Genomic DNA, 23,563 nt, shown 5'->3' with positions numbered 1-23,563 from the left:
CAGAATCACTTGTACAGACTTTTGAAATTATGAATGCCCAGGACCCACGGGTCCAATCTAGGCTTAAAGAATCAGAAAAAAGCCAGGCACAGTGGCTCATGCCTGTAACCCCAGCACGTTGGGAGGCTGAGGTAGGAGGATCACTTGAAGCCAGGAGTTTGAGACCAGACTGGGCAACATAGTGAGACCCCCATCTCTATAAAAAAAAAAAAAAAAAAAAAAAAAAAAAAAATTCCTAGGAAGCGGCCCCACACACCCATAATTTTTTTTTAAAAGTTCCTCACGAGGTCAGGTGTTTGAGATTAGCCTGGCCAACATGGTGAAACCCCATCTCTACTAAAAATACAAATATTAGGCCGGTGTGGTGGTGGACACCTGTAATCCCACTACTCAGGAGGCTGAGGTAGAAGAATTGTTTAAACCTGGGAGGCAGAGGTTAAAGTGAGCTGAGATCACGCCACTGAACTCCAGCCTGGGTGACAGAGCAAGACTGTCCTGAGGGGGAAAAAAAAAGTTCCTGAGGGGATTCTGATGCATAGCCACCACTGAGAACAACTGCCAAGAACTACTGTCAAGACACATTCCAAAATAGACAAGACCACTAAACTCAGGATCCAGAGTCAACAAATAAATGACTTAAAAACTTAACCCAGCTTTTCAGTTGTTCCACATTTCCCTAATGGAAAGGTCTCCACCAAGTAGCAGTAGGTGTATCTCAGCCTCCCCCCATTACCAAATTAAGGGCCACAAGTTTTTTACAGTTAAATTACTTGGCATCCTCATTTCTAGCTCTAGTTCTAACAAGTGGCTCAGCCTAGAGGTCAGAATACCAGCCAGCAAGTTTCTGCTGCTGATTCATGCTGTAATCACAAGCAAGTTGCTTACCCATTGTCCAGAGTAGTTGACAAGCACCTCCAGAGGGGCAACATATGGCCTTACTACAGAATCAACTGACAACAAATTGAATCCAGCTGAAATTAGTAATTCTGAATGAAAGGAAGAGAGAGGTGGTATCAGGAATGATGCATGTGCCAGTAAGTTATCTGCTTGCTAAGTGTGGTTATACAAAGCTTATTGAAAAATACCGCCTAGGACTTCATAAAAATTTACTTGGACCAATCACTCTTAACACTGCTAAGCCTCTATTTTCTTATCTTTAAAATAGGACTAATACTCTACCATACTTCCTCATAGAATCATGAGGATTAAGAAAGAAAACTTCTGTAAAATGCCTACCATAGTGGCTGACACAGTTTTACTATGATTTGAAAGCCTATCATTAATAAATCCAAATCATTCCTGTCAAGAACACCCACTAGACTACCAACAAAGCCACATAAACCAAGGAATCCAGCCAACAGGCCCTGAAATTCTTTTAATTTCTCTAAGTGGTTTTACTGAAGGCTTCAAATCACCTCAATTTTCAAAGCCATTAAAATCTCCAGGTCCATTTACAGGTCAGAGGCATTTTTCAAGGCAGATTACCACTAGTAACCTGGTTTCTGGTACCGGAATAACAGGAAGAGTGCCAGGGCAGTGCTTCATACCACCAACCTCAAAATAACTGCCTCATAATACCTGACCTTCCCTTAACCTCCCTGGCAGTTCTGTCCGCCCAGGGGGATGGGACAAGAGCCTGGTTCCTGGCCAGGGTCCACTGTCTGCCCCAAAACGGCCTACCTTCTCTCTTGCCTCTCTTTACTCCCTCTAAATGACTTTCCCCACTTCCTAACCTACCTTCTCTCCTCTGAGCTATATTCACGGGATATTTACTGCTGAATGTTCTCAGAAATACCTATTAACACTATTGGAATGAAGCCGTAGGAATATAATCAAGAAAAAGAAAGTTATATAAATGTTCGGGCAATTAGCCCAGGCAAAGAAACTGTGGTATGTGACTCTAGCCGGAAAGATCAAGAAAATCCTGGTAGCCAAATTTACCTATTTCCTGTGTACAAATGAAGGGCAAATTTAAGCCAGCCACTGGAACAAAATCTCAAGGAAATTAATCATGCAGCTAGGAAGCAAATGACCATTAATTACAGTTTACAGAATAGAAATCAAAGGGCTTTTTTCCACGAGGCAGAAAAGGGGGAGAAAAAAAGTGACTTAAATATTTGAATACTGAAAAATCTTGCTCTTTTCACCTTGACAAAAGATAAACTATCTTTTCACCTTACCCTTCTTGCTTTCCCTTCAACTCAGTACTCTGTTAATTCAAGAGGTCCTTTCAATGATTTCCAGCAGAATCCAGTATATGAAGTGTTGCAGAAATCTTTGTATGGGATTATGCAGAGCTTGAGTGTACCCTTTTGTTAGAGCAACCATCTCATCGTGAAGTCACTGCATCAGAGTTCCTCAGTATCTGTTGTAGTAGCACTGGTCTTAGCTGTTACGTTCTTAAGACAGCTTAGGTTCAACTTTAAAAATCAGCCAATATCCAGAGTTTCCTAATCTTTTAATCTCCACATATTCGGCCTCTTACTTTGTTCCTAAATGCAAGCAGTGGGTTATGGCTAGTGAAGAAGCATTGATTTGGCTACAAAGCTCATCCTTCCTTGCTACGGGAACACGCACAGCAAAAGCCAGAAGAGCAGACACTGGCAGTGGCAAACATGGTCAAGCTTTCTAACACACATATTAAACAAAAAAATGAACGCTGCCTCAAGGCACACGTGTATTCGTAAAATCTAACAAAGGTCCTTTACTAGAGTTTTCTGTTTATTTGAAATGGACTGGAGTGCAATGGTGTGATCTTGGCTCACTGCAACCTCCGCCTCCCGGTTTCAAGGGATTCTCCTGCCTCAGCCCCCCAAGTAGCTGGGATTACAGGTGCACGCCACCAGGCTGGGCTAATTTTTTGTATTTTTAGTAGAGACGGGGCTTCACCATGTTGGCCAGGCTGGTCTCAAACTCCTGACCTCAGGTGATCCATCCGCCTCGGCCTCCCAAAGTGCTGGGATTACAGGCGTGAGCTAACGCACCCGGCCTACATGAGTTTTTACAGAACTTTTCTTGTTGTTTTGAGGTGGGGTCTCGCTCTGCCACCCCAGCTAGAGTGCAGTAGAGTGATCATGACTCACTGCAACCTTGCACTTCTGGGTTCAAGTGCTCTTCCTCCTCCTCCCACCTCAGCCTCTTCACCACCAGGACTACAGGTGTGTGCCACCACGCCCAGCTCATTTATTTTTTTTGTAGGACAGGGTCTCGAACTCTTGGGCTCAAGCAATCGGCCTGCCTCAGCCTCCCAAAGTGCTGGGATTATAGCCACCCAGCCCATTTGAAATGTTAACAATGACAAATATTTGCTTGGTCAAACTACTATAGAATTCTGTATCACCCTGTTGGGTAATCAGAGTTAATTTCACTTATCAACATATTCAAAGTGAAGGACATAGCAGTAAAATTCCTTAAATACCTGTTTGCTGTTTTATTTTGAGTTGTCACAAGCTTTCGCCTACTGCTAAGAAATAAACTTAAGGCATTTATTGCAACTGACTAATGAATGTATGTTAGTGGCTTAAAGAGGAGTCCCAGAAAAATTGAGAATTCAGACAGTTGGAGAACCAAATCCTTAACATACATCTGGGAATAGAGTGCAAAAATAAACTTACTTATCAATTGCTTTGAACAGACCACTCTAAATCAGTTCCAACACTGACCAAAAGGACTGGCTACCTTCTATCTTTTGAGGGATCTATGGCAAAGCTACACATGTGCAGAACTGCAAAATCAGTCTGCATATATACCACTTTCTGACATGGCCCGAGAACCCATACTCCTAATGGTCTCACACCAGGTAAACGAGTTTGCCATATCCAGTAGGTGAACTCTGAGTGAGTTAGTAAACCTTACAATTTTTTGGTTTTTTGTTTGGTTTAAGTCAGCCTTAGCTTTGTTTTGACTTTTTAGAGATGGGGTCTCTCTGTTACCCAGGCTGGATGGTATGCAGTGTCGTGATAAAGCTCACTGCAGCCTCAACTTCCTCGAGCTTAAGCAATCCTCCCACCTCACCCTTCCGAGTAGCTAGGGTTACAGGTGTGTGTCACCACACTTGGCTATTTTTTTTTTTCCTTATGGAGACGGGGTCTTACTATCTTGCACAAGCTGGTGTGAAACTCCTGGGCTCAAGCTATCCTCCCACCTCAGCCTCCCAAAGTATCTGGATTACAGGCATGAGCCACCACACCTGGTGTCTCACTCTTACGGTTTTTTAATCTTGACAGGTTTTAAACTGGACCTCCACATTTAGGGACTCCAAATATTTCCCTCTCTGCCACAACATCCCCACTGTCGCTGAAAACACCTTCCTCTTACTGCTAATGTAACTGAAATACAAAACAGAGCACAGATTAGTACAAACTTTGAAATAAAATGAACACTGCACTCCAGCCTCTGCCAACTCCTAACATCCTACCTGCTCAGTTTATTCCTTCTTTAAATATGAACAATTTCAGCCGGTTACGCAAGTCAGTGACTTGCACAGTGAAAACACAGGCAAAAACTTCACCTAGTCCTTGGCACATGGTAAGCCCTCAATTAAAGGTAGCTATTATCATCATCATGGTCATAATATTAAGAGACTTGATTACAGAAATAAAACCTTCCCTGTTAAAGGACAATCCTACAGTCCAACATACAAAAATAGACCTTATGGGTATTTGGTGCAAAAACAGACGTCAGATACCCTAAGACCTTAGTTCATTTGTTTTGTTTTTGTTTGTTATTTAATTATATTACCTCCACCTACCTTTACAAGTAAATTCGGGGCACTCACTCAAGGTCTGGCAAACTGGGACCCAAAAAGACTGAATTCATAGTCTGCGCTCTTAAGCCCACAATGAATAGCCACTGAAGGATGAGTTCCTCTTCAACAGAGGAATGGATCTGGGACCAGGTTATTAAATAAGATATCTGAGTTTGAAAGATCCTTGGGCTCCACCCACCCGTCTAAACTTGAACACTATCCAATGTTAATTCAACATTAAAGGGTAGAACAACTTGGGAGTTTTAGGAGCGTGGACTGATGAGTCACACAAACCAGGTCTTAAGGCCTGCTGTGAGCCAAATACTAGCTGGGTGACCTTACCCTTTCTCATTATATGTAAAATTGGGATAAGAACAGTACCTGCTTAATCGAGCAGTTTTGAGTGTTAATGTAAATGATCCACGTAAACCACGCAAAACAGCGCTCATTAACATAACTGTAAATAATGAGAGCCATGGAAAAGGGCAGGTAGGGGCTATAATAGAAAGTGGAGCCTGTCCCCGAGTAACCCAGCAGACAAGAGAGCAACGACTCTCCCCAGCAGTAGGGGCACTCGCCCCCGCCCACTGCCGCAGGCCCGCCCTTACCGCTCTTGGGTTTAGACTCGCCGGCTGGCCCCGCCGAGGCGGAGCGGGGCGGCTGTTGCCCTTTGCTGCTGCCCGAAGAGGCGGAGGAGCTGTTGGAGCCGCTGTTCTTGTCCATGTCGGAAGCGGTGGCGGCGGCGTTGGGGGAGCTCAGCGGCATCAACGGGGGCCTCGGAGGCGACGGCGGTCGGAGCGGAGCGGGAGCGGCGGGGACCCAGGCTCATGGCGTTCAGGGCCGGCGGGGGTCGGCGGCGGCAGCGGTTCTCGGCCTTCATGGCGACATTTTTCCCTGTTTCCTTCCTTGGCTTCTCAAACTAGGAAGAGAAGCGGCGGACAGGGCTGTTAAGCCCGACGGCAGCGGCGACCGAGGACGAGGAGGAGGCCGGGGCTCGGGAGTCCGGGCCGGGCCTGGCGGGGCGGAGGCTGCGGGGGAAGGGGAGGCGAGGGAGGGTGCGCGAGCCCCGCCGGCCGGCCGGACACGCTCTCCCGCCGCGAGGCAGGGGAGAGGGCTGGCTGTCTGGTGTCGGGGACAGGCGTCTCCGACACAGCGACGGATACTCGCCCCTGGGCCGAGGCCGAGCTGCTCCGGGAATGGCGACGAGTCGCCAAACAGCATCGTGAAGAACCCGGATGAACTCTATATATAGTGGAGAGGGGTGCGGTATTCTGGGAAATGTAGTTTTTGCCTACATCCGGGTCTCTTAACATTTGGGGTTTTTTAACATTTCCTCCCCCACCTCCGTCCCAACCCCACTGTGAGGGCTTTCCAAATAATGGGACTTGTATTTGCTCCAAGTCCAGGTTTTTCACTTAATACACTAAAAATACAGTAACAATAATAATATACCCCAATAATAATGTAGCCAAACATTAGAATACCTGTGGAACTCCTTTATAGACTCATTTGAATTATGGTTTTTTTTTTTTTTTTGAGACGGAGTCTCGCTCTGTCCCCCAGGCTGGAGTGCAGTGGCGCGATCTCGGCTCACTGCAAGCTCTTGCCTCCCGGGTTCACGCAATTCTCCTGCCTCAGCTTCCTGAGTAGCTGGGACTACAGGCGCCCGCCACCACGCCCGGCTAATTTTTTGTATTTTTAGTAGAGACGGGGTTTCACCGTGTTAGCCAAGATGGTCTCGATCTCCTGACCTCGTGATCCACCCACCTCGGCCTCCCAAAGTGCTGGGATTACAAGTCTGAGCCACCCTGCCTGGCCAATTTACGGTTCTTATTCTAGCGTTAATAACAATTGATTCATGGCCCTTAGTCTATCTCACATTGGGAATAATAATAATAGCGTTAATAATGACAATACCTTACATTTAATATCACTTTACAGCACTTCTTCATACAGTACAGCACTTTATTTCTTTAGCCTGGCGTGGCGGTGTGCACCTGTGGTCCCCATTACTCAGGAGACTGAGGCAGAAACAGGCGGCAGGCAGTGAGTGGTTCATGCGTGTAATCCCAACACTTTGGGAGGCAGAGGTGGAAGGATCCTTGGAGTCCAGGAGTTCCAGACCAGCCTGGGGAATATAGCCAGACCCCTGACTCTAAAGAATAAAAATATTTTTAAAAAAATTAGTTGGCCGGGCGCTGTGGCTCAAGCCTGTAATCCCAGCACTTTGGGAGGCCGAGGCGGGCAGATCACGAGGTCAGGAGATCGAGACCATCCTGGCTAACAAAGTGAAAACCCGTCTCTACTAAAAATACAAAAAATTAGCCGGGCGTGGTGGCGGGCACCTGTAGTCCCAGCTACTTGGGGGGCTGAGGCAGGAGAATGGCGTGAACCCAGGAGGCGGAGCTTGCAGTGAACCGAGATTGTGCCACTGCACTCCAGCCTGGGCGACAGAGTGAGACTCTGTCTCAAAAAAAAAAAAAAAAAAGAAAAAGAAAAAGAAAGGAAAATCATATATGTGGCCAGGCGAGGTGGCTCAAGCTTGTAATTCCAACATTCTGGGAGGCTGAGGCAGGAGGATCACTTGATGTTAGGAGTTTGAGACCAGCCTGAGCAACATAGTGAAACCCATTCTCTACTAAATATTACAAAACAAAAAATATATGTTTTACAGATACAGACACTAAGACTTTGGGAATCATACCACACCTATTTGTACTTTGGAAAATTACAGACGATTCCCTTCCAACCACAGTAGTTTGAGATTCAAAAGGTCACATAGACATGCTATTAAGGAAATGACCAGGGCCAGGTGCCGTGGCTCACACCTATAATCCCAGCATTTTGGGAGACTGAGGTGGGTGGATTGCCCAAGCCCAGAAGTTTAAGACCAGCCATGGCAACATGGCAAAACCGTCTTGACAAAAAATACAAAAATCAGCCCAGTGTGGTAGTGCGCACCTGTAGTCCCAGCTACTCAGGAGGCTGAGGTGGGAGGATGGCTTGAGCCTGGGAGGGTAAGGAGTGAGCTATGATTGTGCTACTACACTGGGTGACAAAGTGAGATCCTGTTTCAAAATAAAGAATGAATGAATACATAAGTAAATAAAACCAGTCTGGCCAAAATGGTGAAACCCCATCTCTACTAGAAATGCAAAAATCAGCGCCAGGCGTGGTGGCTCACCACTTTGGGAGGCTGAGGCGGGTAGATCATCTGAAGTCAGGAGTTCAAGACCAGCCTGGCCAACATGGTGAAACCCCATCTCTACTAAAAATACAAAAATTAGCCTGGCATGGTGATGCGTGCCTGTAATCCCAGGTACCAGGGAGGCTGAGGCAGGAGGATTGCTTGAACCCAGGAGGCAGAGGTTGTAGTGAGCCAAGGTCGTGTCACTGCACTCCAGCCTAGGCAACAGAACAAGACGCCACCTCAAAAAAAAAAAATGCCTTTCAACAGTCCTTGTCCTGCTTCACTTTTTACAGGTTTTGCCCCACAAATCATATGAAATAAGAGAACAGTGAAATACTGTTGGTCTGGATACTTAATCTGATGTGCAGAAGGAACAGCCCCAAATCCTGAGATCCATTCTTTTATATAACTAGATATGGAAGAGATAAGATTCTTTGATGAGACTTTATTTATTTATTTATTTATTTTTGAGATGGAGTCTCGCTCTGTCACCCAGGCTTGCGTGCAGTGGTGCAATCTCGGCTCACTGCAACCTCTGACTCCTGGGTTGAAGTGATTCTCCTGCTTTAGCCTCCTGAATAGCTGGGACTACTGGTGTGCATCACCACTTCTGGCTGATTTTTGTATTTTAGCAGAGACGGGGTTTCACCATATTAACCAGGCTGGTCTCGAACTGCTGACCTCATGCAATCCGCCTGCCTCGGGCTCCCAAAGTGTTGGGATTACAGGCCACTGCACCCAGCCACTTAATTTCTTTTAACAAAGACATGAGAATTATGAATACATGGATGAATCATTTCGCCCTTGTATCATTCCTTTTTTTTTTCTCATCACTATACCAACGAGGACCTTCTATCATTCTTAAAATAAAAAAGAAACAGAAATCCCCGCGCAGTACTTCCCAAACGAAAGCGGTAGGTGTCCATCTGTCAGGCTATATTAAACCAGGAAGAGAATTTTCGTTTCAAAATAGTTTCTTCTATTGGCGCTTTCTCCTCGTGAAATATTTACAGGAAACATACATTTAAAATGGAATGAAAGCAGAAACATACAGTAATCCAAGCAAAACTCAACAACGTCCATTCTTTATTTTGCACAAGACGGTCTACATTACCCTTTCCATTAAAAAAAGACTGAAAATCTGGGGCTGAAGTAAAACACCCATGACATGCCAGTTGGAGCTAGGAATGTAGCTTTGTGTCAGCAGGAGACCAAGTGTGAGTGGTGGTTCTGGCTTGCTAAGTGGATACTTGAGCTTTCGTTCCCATTTATGAGCTTCCTAGGTTCATAAAACGGACAGACCAATGAAGTCTGCCCGTAGTATGTTTATTTTTCAGAGTAGTCTAGCATATGTTTCTCAAGAATGGTCTGCAAATCTCTTGCATCAGAATCACCAGAGAAATTTGTTTAAATAGAGATTAAAGGGATATATGTCAGATTTACTGATTCAAAATCTCTGGTAGTTGGGAACCCAGGAATCTTCATTTTAAAACTTAAACCAAGTGATTCTTACGCTCAACAAAGTGTGCAGGAATTGGCCCCGTGATCTTGGCTTTTTAATCACACCATGCCTCAATTTCTCCCTTCTGCACAAGAAAACAAGAGTTCCTGGATATCTTGCGAGTTAGTACTCTTCTGCCTAGCCAGATTCAGAGACATAGCCGCTAAGAGGTGACTCGGGGCTCCCCTGAGCTCCCCTCATTCCTGGTGAATTGTAAATTCAATCAGAGAAGAGAGAGAGGAAGAGATTTCCGATACTTAAAGACTACCCTCTGGATCCTAGAGATTTTGCCCGTACAACTGTGTATCAGATTTCAGGGCGCGTTCGGCTAATAATGTTTCCCGCCAGCCGCCGTCGTTCGTCTAGTGACGCAACAAGGCGTACTCTCTGGCCCTTGTCACTCGACTACCAAGATGGCTGCCCCCAAGAGCTGCGCTCTATGGAGCTATTGCGGCCGTGGGTGGTCGCGGGCGATGCGGGGCTGCCAGCTCCTCGGGCTTCGTAGCTCTTGGCCAGGGGCCCCACTAAGTGCTCGGCTCTTGTCCCAAGAGAAGCGGGCAACGGAAACGCACTTCGGGTTTGAGACTGTGCCGGAAGAGGAGAAGGGGGGCAAAGGTGAAAGGGGCGAGAGGGCGGATGGAGGGATCTGACCGTCCACGGTCTGGTTTCTTCTGGCCAGTTGGGGTTGATTTAACATCCAATTAGTTCCAGTGTTGTTGTCTGTGCAGTTCTGATTTCTTTTTTTTCTTTTTTCTTTTTTTGTGACGGAATTTCGCTCTTGTTGCCCAGGCTGGAGTGCAATGGCGCGATTTTGGCTCAGTGCAACCTGCGGCTCCCGGGTTCAAGCGATTCTCCTGCCTCAGCCTCCCAAGTAGCTGGGATTACAGGCGCCCGCCACCACGCCCGGCTAACTTTTTTGTATTCTTGCCAGAGATGGGGTTTCATGAGGCTGGTTTCGAACTCCTGACGTCAGGTGATTCATCCACCTCGGCCTCCCAAAATGCTGGGATTACAGGCGAGAGCCACCGCGCCCAGCCAGACGCCCCCCTTTTTTTTTTTTTTTTTTTTTTTTTTTGAGACGGAGTCTCGCTCTGTCGCCCAGGCTGGAGTGCAGTGGCGCGATCTCGGCTCACTGCAAGCTCCGCCTCCCGGGTTCACGCCATTCTCCTGCCTCAGCCTCCCGAGTAGCTGGGACTACAGGCGCCCACAACCGCGCCCGGCTAATTTTTTGTATTTTTAGTAGAGACGGGGTTTCACCGTGTTAGCCAGGATAGTCTCGATCTCCTGACCTTGTGATCCGCCCGCCTCGGCCTCCCAAAGTGCTGGGATTACAGGCGTGAGCCACCGCGCCCGGCCAGACGCCCCCTTTTTAAAAGCAGAATAATGATGACTAAATCCCATCAACTGAGCGTTTGTGATGTGCCAGGCAACGTACAGACATTATTTTCATTTCTCATTTTCTTTTTTTTTTTTTGAGACTGAGTCTGGCTCTGTCGCCCAGGCTGGAGTGCAGTGGCCGGATCTCAGCTCACTGCAAGCTCCGCCTCCCGGGTTTACGCCATTCTCCTGCCTCAGCCTCCGGAGTAGCTGGGACCACAGGCGCCCGCCACCTCGCCCGGCTAGTTTTTTGTATTTTTTAGTAGAGACGGGGTTTCACCGTGTTAGCCAGGATGGTCTCGATCTCCTGACCTTGTGATCCGCCCGTCTCAGCCTCCCAAAGTGCTGGGATTACAGGCTTGAGCCACCGCGCCCGGCTTCATTTCTCATTTTCAACATTCCAGTTGTGTGTATTGTTATTACCATATTACACGTAAGGAAATTGAGACTTAAAGGTTAAGCAAGAAGTTGCCCGGTTGGAACATATCTAGTAAGTGGCGGAACCAGTATTCAAACCCAGTTTAATCAGAGTTTGAAGCCCACGTTCTTTATCTCTAGAGAAAAATAGGTTTTTTTGTTTTGTTTGTTTGTTTGTTTATTTATTTATTTATTTATTTTTTATTTATTTTGAGACGGAGTTTCTCTCTTGTTGCCCAGGCTGGAGTGCAATGGAACAGTCTTGGCTCACTGCACCTCAGCCTCCTGGGTTCAAATGATTCTCCTGCCTCAGCCTCCCGAGTAGCTGGGATTACAGGCATGCGCCACCATGCCCGACTAATTTTGTATTTTTAGTAAAGACGGGGTTTCTCCATGTTGGTCAGGCTGGTCTCGAACAGGTGATCCAGCCGCCTTGGCCTACCAAAGTGCTGGGATTACAGGCATGAGCCACCACCCCCAGCCTGTTAAGAAAGAAAGAAAGGAAGGAAGGAAGGAGAGAAACTATCTTCTGTGTGCCTCAGCTTCCAAATTTGTCAAGTAGGACTAATAGTAACCCTTCTTCTCCGAGTTCTTGTGAGTATCAGAATACTTGATATATGAAAGCACTTTAAACAGTCCCTGGCATTTAGTAATTGTTCAATAATGTTGAGCAGTTTCTTTTTGTCAGCACTGTGCCACAGGCATAGGAAAGGAAAAGGAGTGTTTTTAAACTCTACTAGTACTATTTATAATGATGAAGGAATTGGCCCATTTTACAGAGATATAAGGTGAGGCTCTGAGAGGTTTCTTTACTGAGTCACCCAGGAAATGCCCACAGTGGAATTTCCCATCCCCTTAAAGTCTACCCACCTCAACCTTGCTAATACATAGCGCTACTTTAACACTTTGAATGTCAAATTCAAATTATTATTTGTTTCAGATGACTGAATGGCCAGAAAGCCAGGACAGTGGTTCATTCATTCCTATTTCCTCAGTGCTTGATGCACATTAGGAGCTTGATAACTGCTTATGGAATGAAATAAGTGGAGCCAAGTACAATAATACCAACCATTTCATTTTATTTTATTTTTTACTTTTAAGACTAGTCAAGTGCAGTAGCAAGCACTTATTAAGGTCCTGAAACTTTCTAAAATACTTCACATTAATTCTTATAAATAAAACTGTAGGATAAGAACTATTAGCCCAGTTTTTTTTCGAGATGGAGTCTCGCTCTATTGCCCAGGCTGGAGTCCAGTGGTTTGATCTTGGCTCACTGCAACCTCCACCTCCCAGGTTCAAGTGATTCTCCTGTCTCAGCCTCTCAAGTAGCTGGGATTATAGGTGTCTGCCACTGGGCCCTGTTTTTGTATTTTTAGTAGAGACGGGGTTTCTTTTTTTTTTTGAGATGGAGTCTTGCTCTGTCGCCCAAGCTGGAGTGCAGTGGCGCCATCTCGGCTCACTGCAAGCTCCGACTCCAGGCTTCACGCCATTCTCCTGCCTCAGCCTCCCAAGTAGCTGGGGCTACAGGCACCCGCCACCACGCCTAGCTACTTTTTTGTATTTTTTTTTCAGTAGAGACAGGGTTTCACCATGTTAGCCAGGATGGTCTCGATCTCCTGACCTCATGATCCACCCGCCTCGGCCTTCCAAAGTGCTGGGATTACAGGCGGGAGCCACCGCGCCCACCATAGCCCAATTTTATAAGTAAATAAAATGTGAGTCCGGGCACAGTAACTCACACCTGTAATCCCAGCACTTTGGAAGGCCGAGGCAGGTGGATCATCTGAGGTCGGGAGTTCCAGACCAGCCTGACTAACATGGAGAAATCCCCGTCTCTACTGAAAATACAAAATTAGCCTGGCATGGTGGTGCATGCCTGTATTCCCAGGTACTTGGGAGGCTGGAGTAGGAGAACCCCTTGAACCTGGGAAGGGGAGGTTTTGGTGAGCCCACATTGTGCCATTGCACTCCAGCCTGGGCAACAACAGCAAAACTCCTCTCAAAGAAAAAAAGAAAGAAAGAAAGAAAAAATGTGAAACAAATACATTAAATCACTTGCCCAAGATTCTGCTAATAAGTGGCAGAGCTGAGATTTGAATTCAGGTGGGTTACTTCCAAAGTGTATGCTCTTACCCAGTAATTAGTAATGATAGTAATAATGCCTAACTTCTGTTTTGTGCTTTACAATGTATAATCAACATTTCGTACAGTGGCAAGCAGGGAAGAAGTTAACTGCTGAACTAAATACGAATTCCAGATTGGGGACTGAGATTGCAGTACAGACAGTCCTCGCTTTGCACAGTAATGCATGACTGAAAATGTGCAAGCTGAAGTCATACGCAATGACCTTAATCAATGGGAAAAATTACAATTGTTCTATGACCTTTAAAAATTATCAACCATCAAAAACCCTGTCAGTTATAAATGTATAGTGAAATGAAAAAATGTATACCAAAGTTGATATTTATTTATGGCCAGGTGCGATCTTTCACACCTGTAATTCCAGCACTCTGAGAGGCCGAGGTAGGCAGATCACTTGAAGTCAAGAGTTCGAGACCAGCCTGGCCACCATGGTGAAACCTCATCTCTACTAAAAATACAAAAAAAAATTAGCCAAGTGTGGTGGCGCACGCCTGTAATCACAGCTAATTGGGAGGTTGAGGCAGGCAAATTGCTTGAACCGGGGAGGTGGAGGTTGTAGTGAGCCGAGATTGTGCCACTGCACTCTAGCCTGGGCGACAGAGTGAGACTGTCTCAAAAAAAAGAAAAAAAAAATCTAATAAAAAATTAGAAACCGTGAGAATTAAATTCTTGTTATTTCCTTGTAAAAAATTTCCCAAGAGTAGTTTGAGCACTGTTTGCCACCTTCTTGTCATATGAAATAGCTTTTTTTATGCCTTGGCAAATTGCCATATTTCTTTCTAAGTTTTTATCTACTTCTAATATTTTATCCTTTGTGCTTTCAATGTTATGAAATACCTCCAAGAACTCCTTTAATGTGAAAGTTTTTGCTGGCATCACTTCTTCTGGGACATCTTCAACTTTTTTTGTCACAGCTCCATTTCTTGTATATGTTGGTAAGTTCATTTTCCTGCAGTTCCTCTGACTGTATGTCTAGAGTCTCCAGTGGCAGCACTGTCAAAATTCCCACAGTCATCTATTTCTCCTATAACTCCACTGACACTCAATTTGAATTTCACTTCCAGCATTATCAGCATTTTCATTTTTGTTGCTCAATTCCCTCTTTCCTTTTTTTTTTTTTTTTTTGGGACGGAGTCTGGCTCTGTCGCCCAGGCTGGAGTGCAGTGGCCTGGTCTCAGCTCACTGCAAGCTCTGCCTTCTGGGTTTACGCCATTCTCCTGCCTCAGCCTCCCGAGTAGCTGGGACTACAGGCGCACGCCACCTCGCCCGGCTAGTTTTTTGTATTTTTTAGTAGAGACGGGGTTTCACCGTGTTAGCCAGGATAGTCTCGATCTCCTGACCTAGTGATCCGCCTGTCTCGGCCTCCCAAAGTGCTGGGATTACAGGCTTGAGCCACCGTGCCCGGCCTCCCTCTTTCATTTATCCAGTTATGCCACATGGGTTTTTTCACTGAAAGATAAGGAGGCAGTACAAGTACATGCTTTGCTGTCTGTGAACTGAGTAACTGGTGCAGTAACCAGTCACCTAAAGTCTGTGAAAGAAGTGCATGATTGGTTGCTGATCAGCGGTATATCTGTTATTTACATAGTGATTTGTAGACTAAAGAATGTACTTTCTGTAATTACTCACATTTAATATACCATTGTACTTGAATCGTGGTGTTGGGGGACTGGTGTTATTTAGCTAAACCACAGTAACTGAAATTCATGCATATTGGAACATGCCAAGCCAGGACTATTTTTTTTATTTATTTTTGAGACAAGGTCTCACTATGCTGCCCAGGCCGGAGCACAATGGCTATTCAGAGGCACAATCATTGCACACTGCAGCCTTGAACTCCTGGGTTCAAGCAGTCCTCTCTCATTAGCTCCCCAAGTAGCTGGCACTCCAGGTGTGTACCACCATGCCAGCAAGGACTATTTATACTGAGTGAGGTTAGCCTTAGTGTCCCCCAGATACCCCAAAAGACTCTCAAAAGTAAAGAGCAGCCTGGGCGTGGTGGCTCACTCCTGTAATCCCAGCACTTTGGGAGACTGAGGTGGGCGGATCATGAGGTCAGGAGTTTGAGACCAGCTGGCCAACACGGCGAAACTCCATCTGTACTAAAAATAAAAAATTAAGGCCGGGCGCAGTGGCTCACGCCTGTAATCCCAGCACTTTGGGAGGCCGAGACGGGCGGATCACAAGGTCAGGAGATCGAGACCATCCTGGCTAACACAGTGAAACCCCGTCTCTACTAAAAATACAAAAAAAATTAGCCGGGCGCAGTGGCGGGCGCCTGTAGTCCCAGCTACTCAGGAGGCTGAGGCAGGAGAATGGCATGAACCTGGGGGGCGGAGGTTGCAGTGAGCCAAGATCGCGCCACTGCACTCCAGCCTGGGCGACAGAGCGAGACTCCGTCTCAAAAAAATAAAAAATAAAATAAAATAAAATAAAAAATTAGGGCCGGGCGCGGTGGCTCAAGCCTGTAATCCCAGCACTTTGGGAGGCCAAGACGGGCGGATCACGAGGTCAGGAGATCGAAACCATCCTGGCTAACACAGTGAAACCCCATCTCTATTAAGAAATACAAAAAACTAGCCGGGCGAGGTGGCGGGCGCCTGTAGTCCCAGCTACTCGGGAGGCTGAGGCCGGAGAATGGCGTGAACCCGGGAGGCGGAGCTTGCAGTGAGCTGAGATCCGGCCACTGCACTCCAGCCTGGGCAACAGAGCGAGACTCCGTCTCAAAAAAAAAAAAAAAAAATTAGATGGGCATGGTGGCAAGGGCCTGTAATCGCAGCTACGGGAGGCTGAGGCAGGAGAATCACTTGAACCCGGGAGAAGGAGGTTGCAGTCAGCTGAGATTGTGCCACTGTACTCCATCCTGGGCGACAGAGCAAGACTCAGTCCCCCCAAAAAATTTTAAAAAAAAGGAAAGAGTGCACTTGAAAATCCGAAGGTTGGGAATAGACATTGAAGATTGAGTTAAAGGCGGGCTCTGTAGTCTGATTCAGCAGAAGAGTGTCATGTTTTGGATCCTGTGCAGCACATTTCATCTGAGGAACTCAAAGCATCTCCTCTTCATTATCCATTTCAGCCTTCTGGCAGGGAGGTAGGGAGCTGGCACTGATATAGTCATCTTACAGGCAGAGAAACTGAGGTGAAAAACAGGTAACTTTAAGGCCGGGTGCGGTGGCTCACGCCTGTAATCCCAGCACTTTGGGAGTCCGAGGCGGGCAGATCACGAGGTTAGGAGATCAAGACCATCCTGGCTAACACGGTGAAAACCCGTCTCTACTAAAAATACAAAAAATTAGCTGGGCGTGGTGGCAGGTGCCTGTAGTCCCAGCTACTCGAGAGGCTGAGGCAAGAGAATGGCATGAACCCGGAAGGTGGAGCTTGCAGTGAGCCAAGATAGCGCCACTGCACTCCAGCCTGGGTGACAGAGCGAGACTCAGTCTCAAATAAAAAAAAAATTAAAGGGAAACGCTTCTGAGAGTCTTGGATAGTAGACTCTTTCTCTCTTTAGCTATCCCAGATTCCACAGTCTGTGTTGATCCTATGGAGAAGACTCACGAGAGCCCTCTAAATTGTGACTTAGCCCTGATTCACAGCTTGGCATTTGGCTAGGTATCCACCAAATTGTACCTGAGGTTCTTCTCAGTGATAAGGCAGACATGAGCCAAGGTCTTTCCATCCATTACTCACGCATCTTTCATCTTTATTTTGAAACAGAGTCTCTCTCTGTCGCCCAGGCTGGAATGCAGTGGTCCAATTTCAGCTCACTGTAACCTCTACCTCCCAGGTTCAAGTGATTCTCCTGCCACAGCCACCCGAGTAGCTGGGATTACAGATGTGCGCCACCATGCCCTGCTAATTTTTGTGTTTTTACTAGAGACAGGGTTTTGCCATGTTGGCCAGGCTGGTCTTGAACTCCTGTCCTCAAGTGAATCGCCCCCCTCGGCCTCCCAAAGTGCTGGGATTCCAGGCAAGAGCCACCGTGCTCTGTATGCATCTTTCTAATGGATCTTGTCTTTTATTATAATAACCATGAGAAAAATTCCGATTTCTCCCACCCTATTCTTTAAGAAACAGAAACATCTTATTTAGTACCAAGTATATGTATGGCATTATTACAAAGTAGTAGTTCTAAGTAATGATAATTAAGACAGCAGAAAAGAGGTTGATTTCTCCCATGAAATACATTTAAGCCTCTTATTAAAGAGGTAATGTGATGCCATCCATGACTTAGGAGCAGCAGCAGGGAGCAGGCTGCAGAGAGGACCAGGGCAGACATGCCCAAGTCGAAGAACCACACCACACACAACCAGTCCTGAAAATGGCACAGAAATGGTATCAAGAAACCCCGATCACAAAGATATGAATCCCCTTTTTTTTTTTTTTTTTTTGAGGTGGAGTCTCGCTCTGTTGCCCAGGCTGGAGTGCAATGGCGCAGTCGTGGCTCACTGCAACCTTCGCCTCCCGGCTTCAACCAGTTCTCCTGCCTCAGCCTCCCTAGTAGCTGGGATTATAGGTGCCCACCACCACGCCCGGCTAATTTTTGTATTTTTAGTAGAGGCGAGATTTCACCATGTTGGCCAGTCTGGTCTTGAACCATTGACCTCACGATGCGCCCACCTCAGCCTCCCAAAATGCTGGGATTACAGGCGTGAGCCTCCGTGCCCGGCTAGATAAGAATCTCTTAAGGAGGTGGACCCCAAGTTCCTGAGGAACATGAGCTTTGCCAAGAAGCACGACAAGAAGGACCTAAAAAAGATGCAGGCCAACAGTGCCGAGGCCATGAGTGCACGTGCCGAGGCTATCAAGGCCCTTGTAAAGCTCAAGGAGGTTAAGCCCAAGATCCCAAAGGGTGTCAGCCGCAAGCTTGATCCACTTGCTTACATTGCCCACCCCTAGCTTGGGAAGTGTGCTTGTGCCTGCATTGCCAAGGGGGTCAGGCTGTCTCGGTCAAAGGCCAAAGATCAGGCCAAGGCCAAAGATCAAACCAAGGCCCAGGCTGCAGCTCCAGCCTCAGTTCCAGCTTAGGCTCCCAAAGGTGCCCAGACCCCTACAAAGGCTTCAGAATAGATATCTGTCTGCCAACGTGAGGACAGAAGGACTGGTGCGATCCCCCTGGACTGCCGTCTGCATGGGGCTGGGGTCCTCCTGTGCTATTTGTACAAATAAATCTGAGGCAGGAAAAATAAATAAATCAATAAAGTAATGTTAAGGTGTTGATTTGGGCATCAAGCATTACGACTTAGTTTCACCTTGCAAAGACAGGTCATTTCAGGGGAAAAAAGCTTCCTCCTTTTTTGTTAAGAATTTTTCTAAGTGAATACTATTAATAGCACTATTGTGTGTGTTTCTCCCATGTCAGTCTATCAGGTGTTTGAAAGTGTGGCTAAGAAGTATGATGTGATGAATGATATGATGAGTCTTGGTATCCATCGTGTTTGGAAGGATTTGCTGCTCTGGAAGATGCGCCCACTTCCTGGGACCCAGCTGCTTGATGTTGCTGGAGGCACAGGTAATGTTGAGTTTGGTATCCTTCCCTACCATTGAGCATGTTTTACAGAAATTTGTAATCTCGGCTCACTGCAGCTTCTGCCTCCCAAGTTCAAGCAATTCTTTGCCTCAGCTTCCTGTAGTGAGCTAGCTCACCTAACACTAGGCTGAAGATGTAATTGAAAATCAGCATATTTATAGCTTCTAAGAAAGGCATGCACTTATCTTTTTGACTGAATATCATTCAAAAACGTAGAATGACAGTTTTGTGCCTGTCATGTTTTTGTAATCTCGGCGCACTGCAACCTCTGCCTCCTGAGTTCAAGCAATTCTCTGCCTCAGCCTCCTGAGTAGCTGGGATTACAGACATGCACCACCACGCCTGGCTAATTTTTGTATTGTTAGTAGAGACAGGGTTCCACCATCTTGGTCAGACTGGTCTTGAACTCCTGACCTCATGATACATGTGCCTTGGCCTCCCAAAGTGCTGGGATTAAAGGTGTGAGCAACTGTGCCTAGCTGCCTGTTACATTTCTAAAATACACAGATTAGCTTTTCCTCTCTTTTTCCCTTTTCCTCTTTTTTAGGGGATGGGGGAAGCCTTTTATTACTTTATATAAGTTTTCGAGGCTGCCTTTTCTGCTTGATTTGCTGTCACATCGGATATCAAAAGTTTGTTTGTGCACGGTCCTTTGTTACTTCCTGTACACTGAGCATTTGGAGAGAAAAATATCATGGTTTTACACAATGCATCTTGGTGATGTCATTGTACATGTTAAATTACATTAGAGACTGGACGTGGTGGCTCACACCTATAATCCTAGCACTTTGGGAGGCCGGGGCAGGCAGATCACCTGAGGTTAGGAGTTCAAGACCAGTCTGGCCAACATGATGAAACCCTGTCTCTACTAAAAATACAAAAATTTGTCGGGCGATAGCCGGACGCAGTGGCTCACACCTGTAATCTCAGCACTTTGGGAGCTCGAAGCGGTTGGATCACGAGGTCAAGAGATCGAGACGATCCTGGCCAACATGGTAAAACCCCGTCTCTACTAAAAAATACGGTGGCTCAAAATTTTGGCCAGGCGGGCGGATCACAAGGTCAGGTGAGCCACATGAAACCCCACCTGTAAAAATCCCGCGGTGGCTACTCGGGAACCCGGGAGGCGGAGCTTGCAGTGAGCCGAGATCGCGCCACTGCACTCCAGCCTGGGCAACAGGTGAGTCTCAAAAAAAAAAAAAAAAAAAAAAAAAAATTGGCCAGGCGTTTTGTAACCCAGCTTGGAGGCAGGTTTTAACTTGGGAGGTGGAGGTTGCAGTGAGCTGGGATCGTGCTACTGCACTCTAGCCTGGGAACAGAATGAGCCTCTGTCTCAGAAAAAAAAAAAAAAAAAAAAAAGATATAAAAAATGACTGGAGAATACCTAATTGGTTAGACATATGGGAGAAACAAGGATATATTTCTTGAAAATAGTGTAAGAAAAACAAAGGCAAGGAAACAACTTTTTTTTTTTGGAAATGGTCTCGCACCTTTGCCCAGGCTGGAGTGTGGTGGCGTCATCTCAGCTTACTGCAACCTCCACCCTCCAGGGCTCAAGTAATCTTCCCATCTCAGCCTCCCAAATAGCTAGGAATACAGGCATGTGTCCCACACCTGGCTAATTTTTGTAATTTTTTCCATAGAGACTGGGTTTCACCATGTTACCGAGGCTGGTCTCAAAACTCTGGGCTCAAGCAATCTGCCTACCTGAGCCTCCTGAAGCCTGAAGTGCTGGGGTCACAGGCATGAACCACCGAGCCCAGCCAGAAACAGCATTATAAGAAAGGAAATATAGGGCCAGGCACAATGGCCCATGCCTGTAATCCCAGCACTTTGGGAGGCCGAGGCAGGTAGATCACTGACAGGTCAAGAGTTCAAGACCCACCTGACCAACATGATGAAACCCTATCTCTACTAAAAATACAAAATTAGCCAGGTTCGGTGGCACATGCCTGTGATCCCAGCTACTTGGGAGGCTGAGGCAGGAGAATCACTTGAACCTGGGAGGCAGAGGTTGCGGTGAGCTGAGATGGTGCCATTGCACTCCAGCCTGGGCAACAAGAGCAGAAACTCCGTCTCAAAAAAAGAAAGAAAGAAAGAAAGAAAATATAGAAAAGAGGCCGGGCGTGGTGGCTCAAGCCTGTAATCCCAGCACTTTGGGAGGCCGAGACGGGCGGATCACAAGGTCAGGAGATCGAGACCATCCTGGCTAACATGGGGAAACCCCGTCTCTACTGAAAAATACAAAAAACTAGCCGGGCGAGGTGGTGGGCGCCTGTAGTCCCAGCTACTTGGGAGGCTGAGGCAGGAGAATGGCATAAACCCGGGAGGCGGAGCTTGCAGTGAGCTGAGATCTGGCCACTGCACTCCAGCCTGGGCGGCAGAGCGGGACTCCGTCTCAAAAAAAAAAAAAAAAAAAAAAAGAAAATATAGAAAAGAGAGAAAACAGAAAGGAAATAGGATTCTAGAAAGCACTGGATTTGTCCTGAACAATATTTACTAGGTCATGGTATTATAAACACTTGATTTTCAGTTTTTATTTTAGTTAATTTTTTTTTTTTTTTGAGACAGAGTTCTGCTTTTGTCACCCAGGCTGGAGTGCAATGGCGCTATCTCAGCTCACTGCAACCTCCGTTTCCCAAGTTCATGCAATTCTCCTGCCCTAGCCTCCCGAGTAGCTGGGATTACAGGCGCCTGCCATCACGCCTGGCTAATTTTTGTATTTTTAGTAGAGACGAGGTTTCGCCATGTTGGCCAGGCTGGTCTCAGGCTCCTGACCTCAGGTGATCCACCAGTCTCAGCCTCCCAAAGTGCTGAGATTGCAGGCATAAACCTGGCCCAATTTTTTCAATTAAAAAAAAAAAGTTAGTGTTGAAAGGAGTTCACACACTCAGCTATGATTGTGCCTCTGCACTCCAGCCAGGGTGATGGAGTGAGACCCTGTCTCTAACAAAAAGAAGAAAGGACTTGGCTTTCAAAAACCACACTGAGTCCAGTTAGCTAACACAGGTACTCCGGTGCCTCTGTTACCCCTTTGGGTTTTAGGAAATGCTGTTTCTTCCTTTTTTGTTTTTGTTTTAGTCTGCATCTTTCCTCCTGTTGGCTTCCCACAGGTGACATTGCATTCCGGTTCCTTAATTATGTTCAGTCCCAGCATCAGAGTAAACAGAAGAGGCAGTTAAGGGCCCAACAAAATTTATCCTGGGAAGAAATTGCCAAAAAGTACCAGAATGAAGAAGATTCCTTGGGCGGGTCTCGTGTCGTGGTGTGTGACATCAACAAGGAGATGCTAAAGGTTGGAAAGCAGAAAGCCTTGGCTGGAGGATACAGAGCTGGTGAGTCCGGCAGAAGGCAGACACGGGAAGTGTTCGTATCTTTATAGAATGAGGTGGAGTGTGTAAAATACTGAAATGCTTTATCTTTTGGCTTTCAGAAACTTACAGATGGGCAAGTTGAAGATGATTTGCCTGGCTGAATCTAGTTTGTATGCTGTTATATGCATTATTCATGCATAGCAGCCCATTGAGTGAGCTTACCCAGCCCTATGTGACTGGGATCACTAGATCCCAAATAAGTCAAGAATCTTACCCAGGTCACACAACTTCTCAGTGGCACATCCCAAATTGGAGTTGAATCTTTGGATCTCAGCTCTCAGACCCTGAGACAGAAGTTTTGCTATAATTTCCCAGCAGCTTCAGGGTGACCTCGTTGTATCATTCCCATTCTTGAACCATTCCATTCTCCTGTCCATGCTAGGATAGTTTGATTGCTGTGCAACTGGACCTCTCATCTCCTGTAAAGAAAGAACTTTTGGCTGGGCCCATGGCTCATGCCCATTATCTCAGAACTTTGGGAGGCCAAGATGGGAGAATTACTTGAGCCCAAGAGTTCCAGGCTACAGTGAGCTGTGATTGCACCTCTGTACCCCAGTCTGAGTGACACAGCGAGACCCTGTCTCTAAAGAAATTTAAAAAATAAAAAAAGAAATAACTTGCCCTTCAGCCACAAGGAGTGCAGTTAGCTAGCAGCCTCCACCTGTTAGCACCATCAGTGTCTGCTTCAGCTTCCAAGGGAGGCCAGGCTCTTTTGTGGCAGCCCCCAGCCAGTGACTGAACACTGTGGGACTAGTAGGGCCTGGATATTTTCCAGGCAGGACTCTTTAACAGCCAGCCTTTGTTCCAGAGGTCCCTATTGGGTAGGCTGAGGCTTTGTCAGATCTGCATTAAGGTCTAAAGGCTTTTCTTGCTCCGTCTTTCTTCCTCTCCCTTTGCCTTCTCTGTGTTTCCCCTGCCACACACAAAACACTATTACACTCCATGGGCCACCTCAGCATCTGTTTCTCAGAGGACCCCAATGATACACTCAAAGAAACGCTTGTGAACAGTACTCCTCAAACTTCCCTGCCATGGTAAATACGAACAGCAGATAGGGAAATGACTGCGTGCATATCTCTGTGAGACTACTGCAAGCTCAAAATGGATGATTTGTGTACTAGCTTAAAACTGTAAATTTTGGCAGCAAGGTGGCTCATGCCTGTAATCCCAGCACTTTGGAAGGCTGAGGCTGAAGGATCGCTTGAAGCCAGGAGTTCAAGACCAGCCTAGGCAACATAGTGAGGCTCTGTCTCTACAAAAAATTTAAGTTAGCCAAGTGTGGTGGTAC

General features: G+C 46.5%; 5 protein-coding genes and 1 pseudogene across 8 annotated transcripts in view; 4 read left to right on the top strand and 2 right to left on the bottom strand.

Moving 5' to 3' along the window:
* The window catches only part of RNF10 (ring finger protein 10), a 46,835-nt gene extending 40,823 nt beyond the window's left edge, over window positions 1-6,012 (bottom strand). For both annotated transcript variants that reach the window (XM_050747909.1, XM_050747910.1), the window contains exon 1: window positions 5,356-6,012. In XM_050747909.1, the coding sequence (XP_050603866.1) occupies window positions 5,356-5,512 (157 nt within the window). In that variant the 5' untranslated portion in view covers window positions 5,513-6,012. The remainder of the gene's footprint in view (window positions 1-5,355) is intronic.
* TRIAP1 (TP53 regulated inhibitor of apoptosis 1) overlaps window positions 1-23,563 on the top strand; it is a 252,413-nt gene that overhangs the window by 150,630 nt on the left and 78,220 nt on the right. The window lies entirely within an intron of this gene.
* Window positions 1-23,563, bottom strand: part of CABP1 (calcium binding protein 1) — a 219,151-nt gene that overhangs the window by 131,148 nt on the left and 64,440 nt on the right. The gene's annotated exons all lie outside the window — the stretch shown is intronic.
* The window catches only part of SRSF9 (serine and arginine rich splicing factor 9), a 298,394-nt gene that overhangs the window by 214,034 nt on the left and 60,797 nt on the right, over window positions 1-23,563 (top strand). The gene's annotated exons all lie outside the window — the stretch shown is intronic.
* Window positions 1-23,563, top strand: part of COQ5 (coenzyme Q5, methyltransferase) — a 158,687-nt gene that overhangs the window by 122,485 nt on the left and 12,639 nt on the right. Inside the window, exons 2-4 of one of the 2 annotated variants that reach the window (XM_050748108.1) lie at window positions 9,842-10,053; window positions 18,734-18,883; window positions 22,015-22,236. In XM_050748108.1, coding sequence (XP_050604065.1) covers window positions 9,852-10,053; window positions 18,734-18,883; window positions 22,015-22,236 — 574 coding nt within the window. In that variant the 5' untranslated portion in view covers window positions 9,842-9,851. Of the gene's footprint in view, window positions 1-9,833; window positions 10,054-18,733; window positions 18,884-22,014; window positions 22,237-23,563 lie in introns of those variants that run through there. The other variant, XM_050748107.1, reaches the window with a different exon arrangement.
* Window positions 16,108-18,727, top strand: LOC126930719 (60S ribosomal protein L29-like; annotated as a pseudogene).

The sequence above is a fragment of the Macaca thibetana genome, chromosome 11, assembly GCF_024542745.1.
Source record: "Macaca thibetana thibetana isolate TM-01 chromosome 11, ASM2454274v1, whole genome shotgun sequence".
NCBI classification, from domain to species: domain Eukaryota; kingdom Metazoa; phylum Chordata; class Mammalia; order Primates; family Cercopithecidae; genus Macaca; species Macaca thibetana.
The sequence above is the reverse complement of the archived record's forward strand: the minus strand, read 5'-3'. Positions and strand labels throughout refer to the sequence as shown.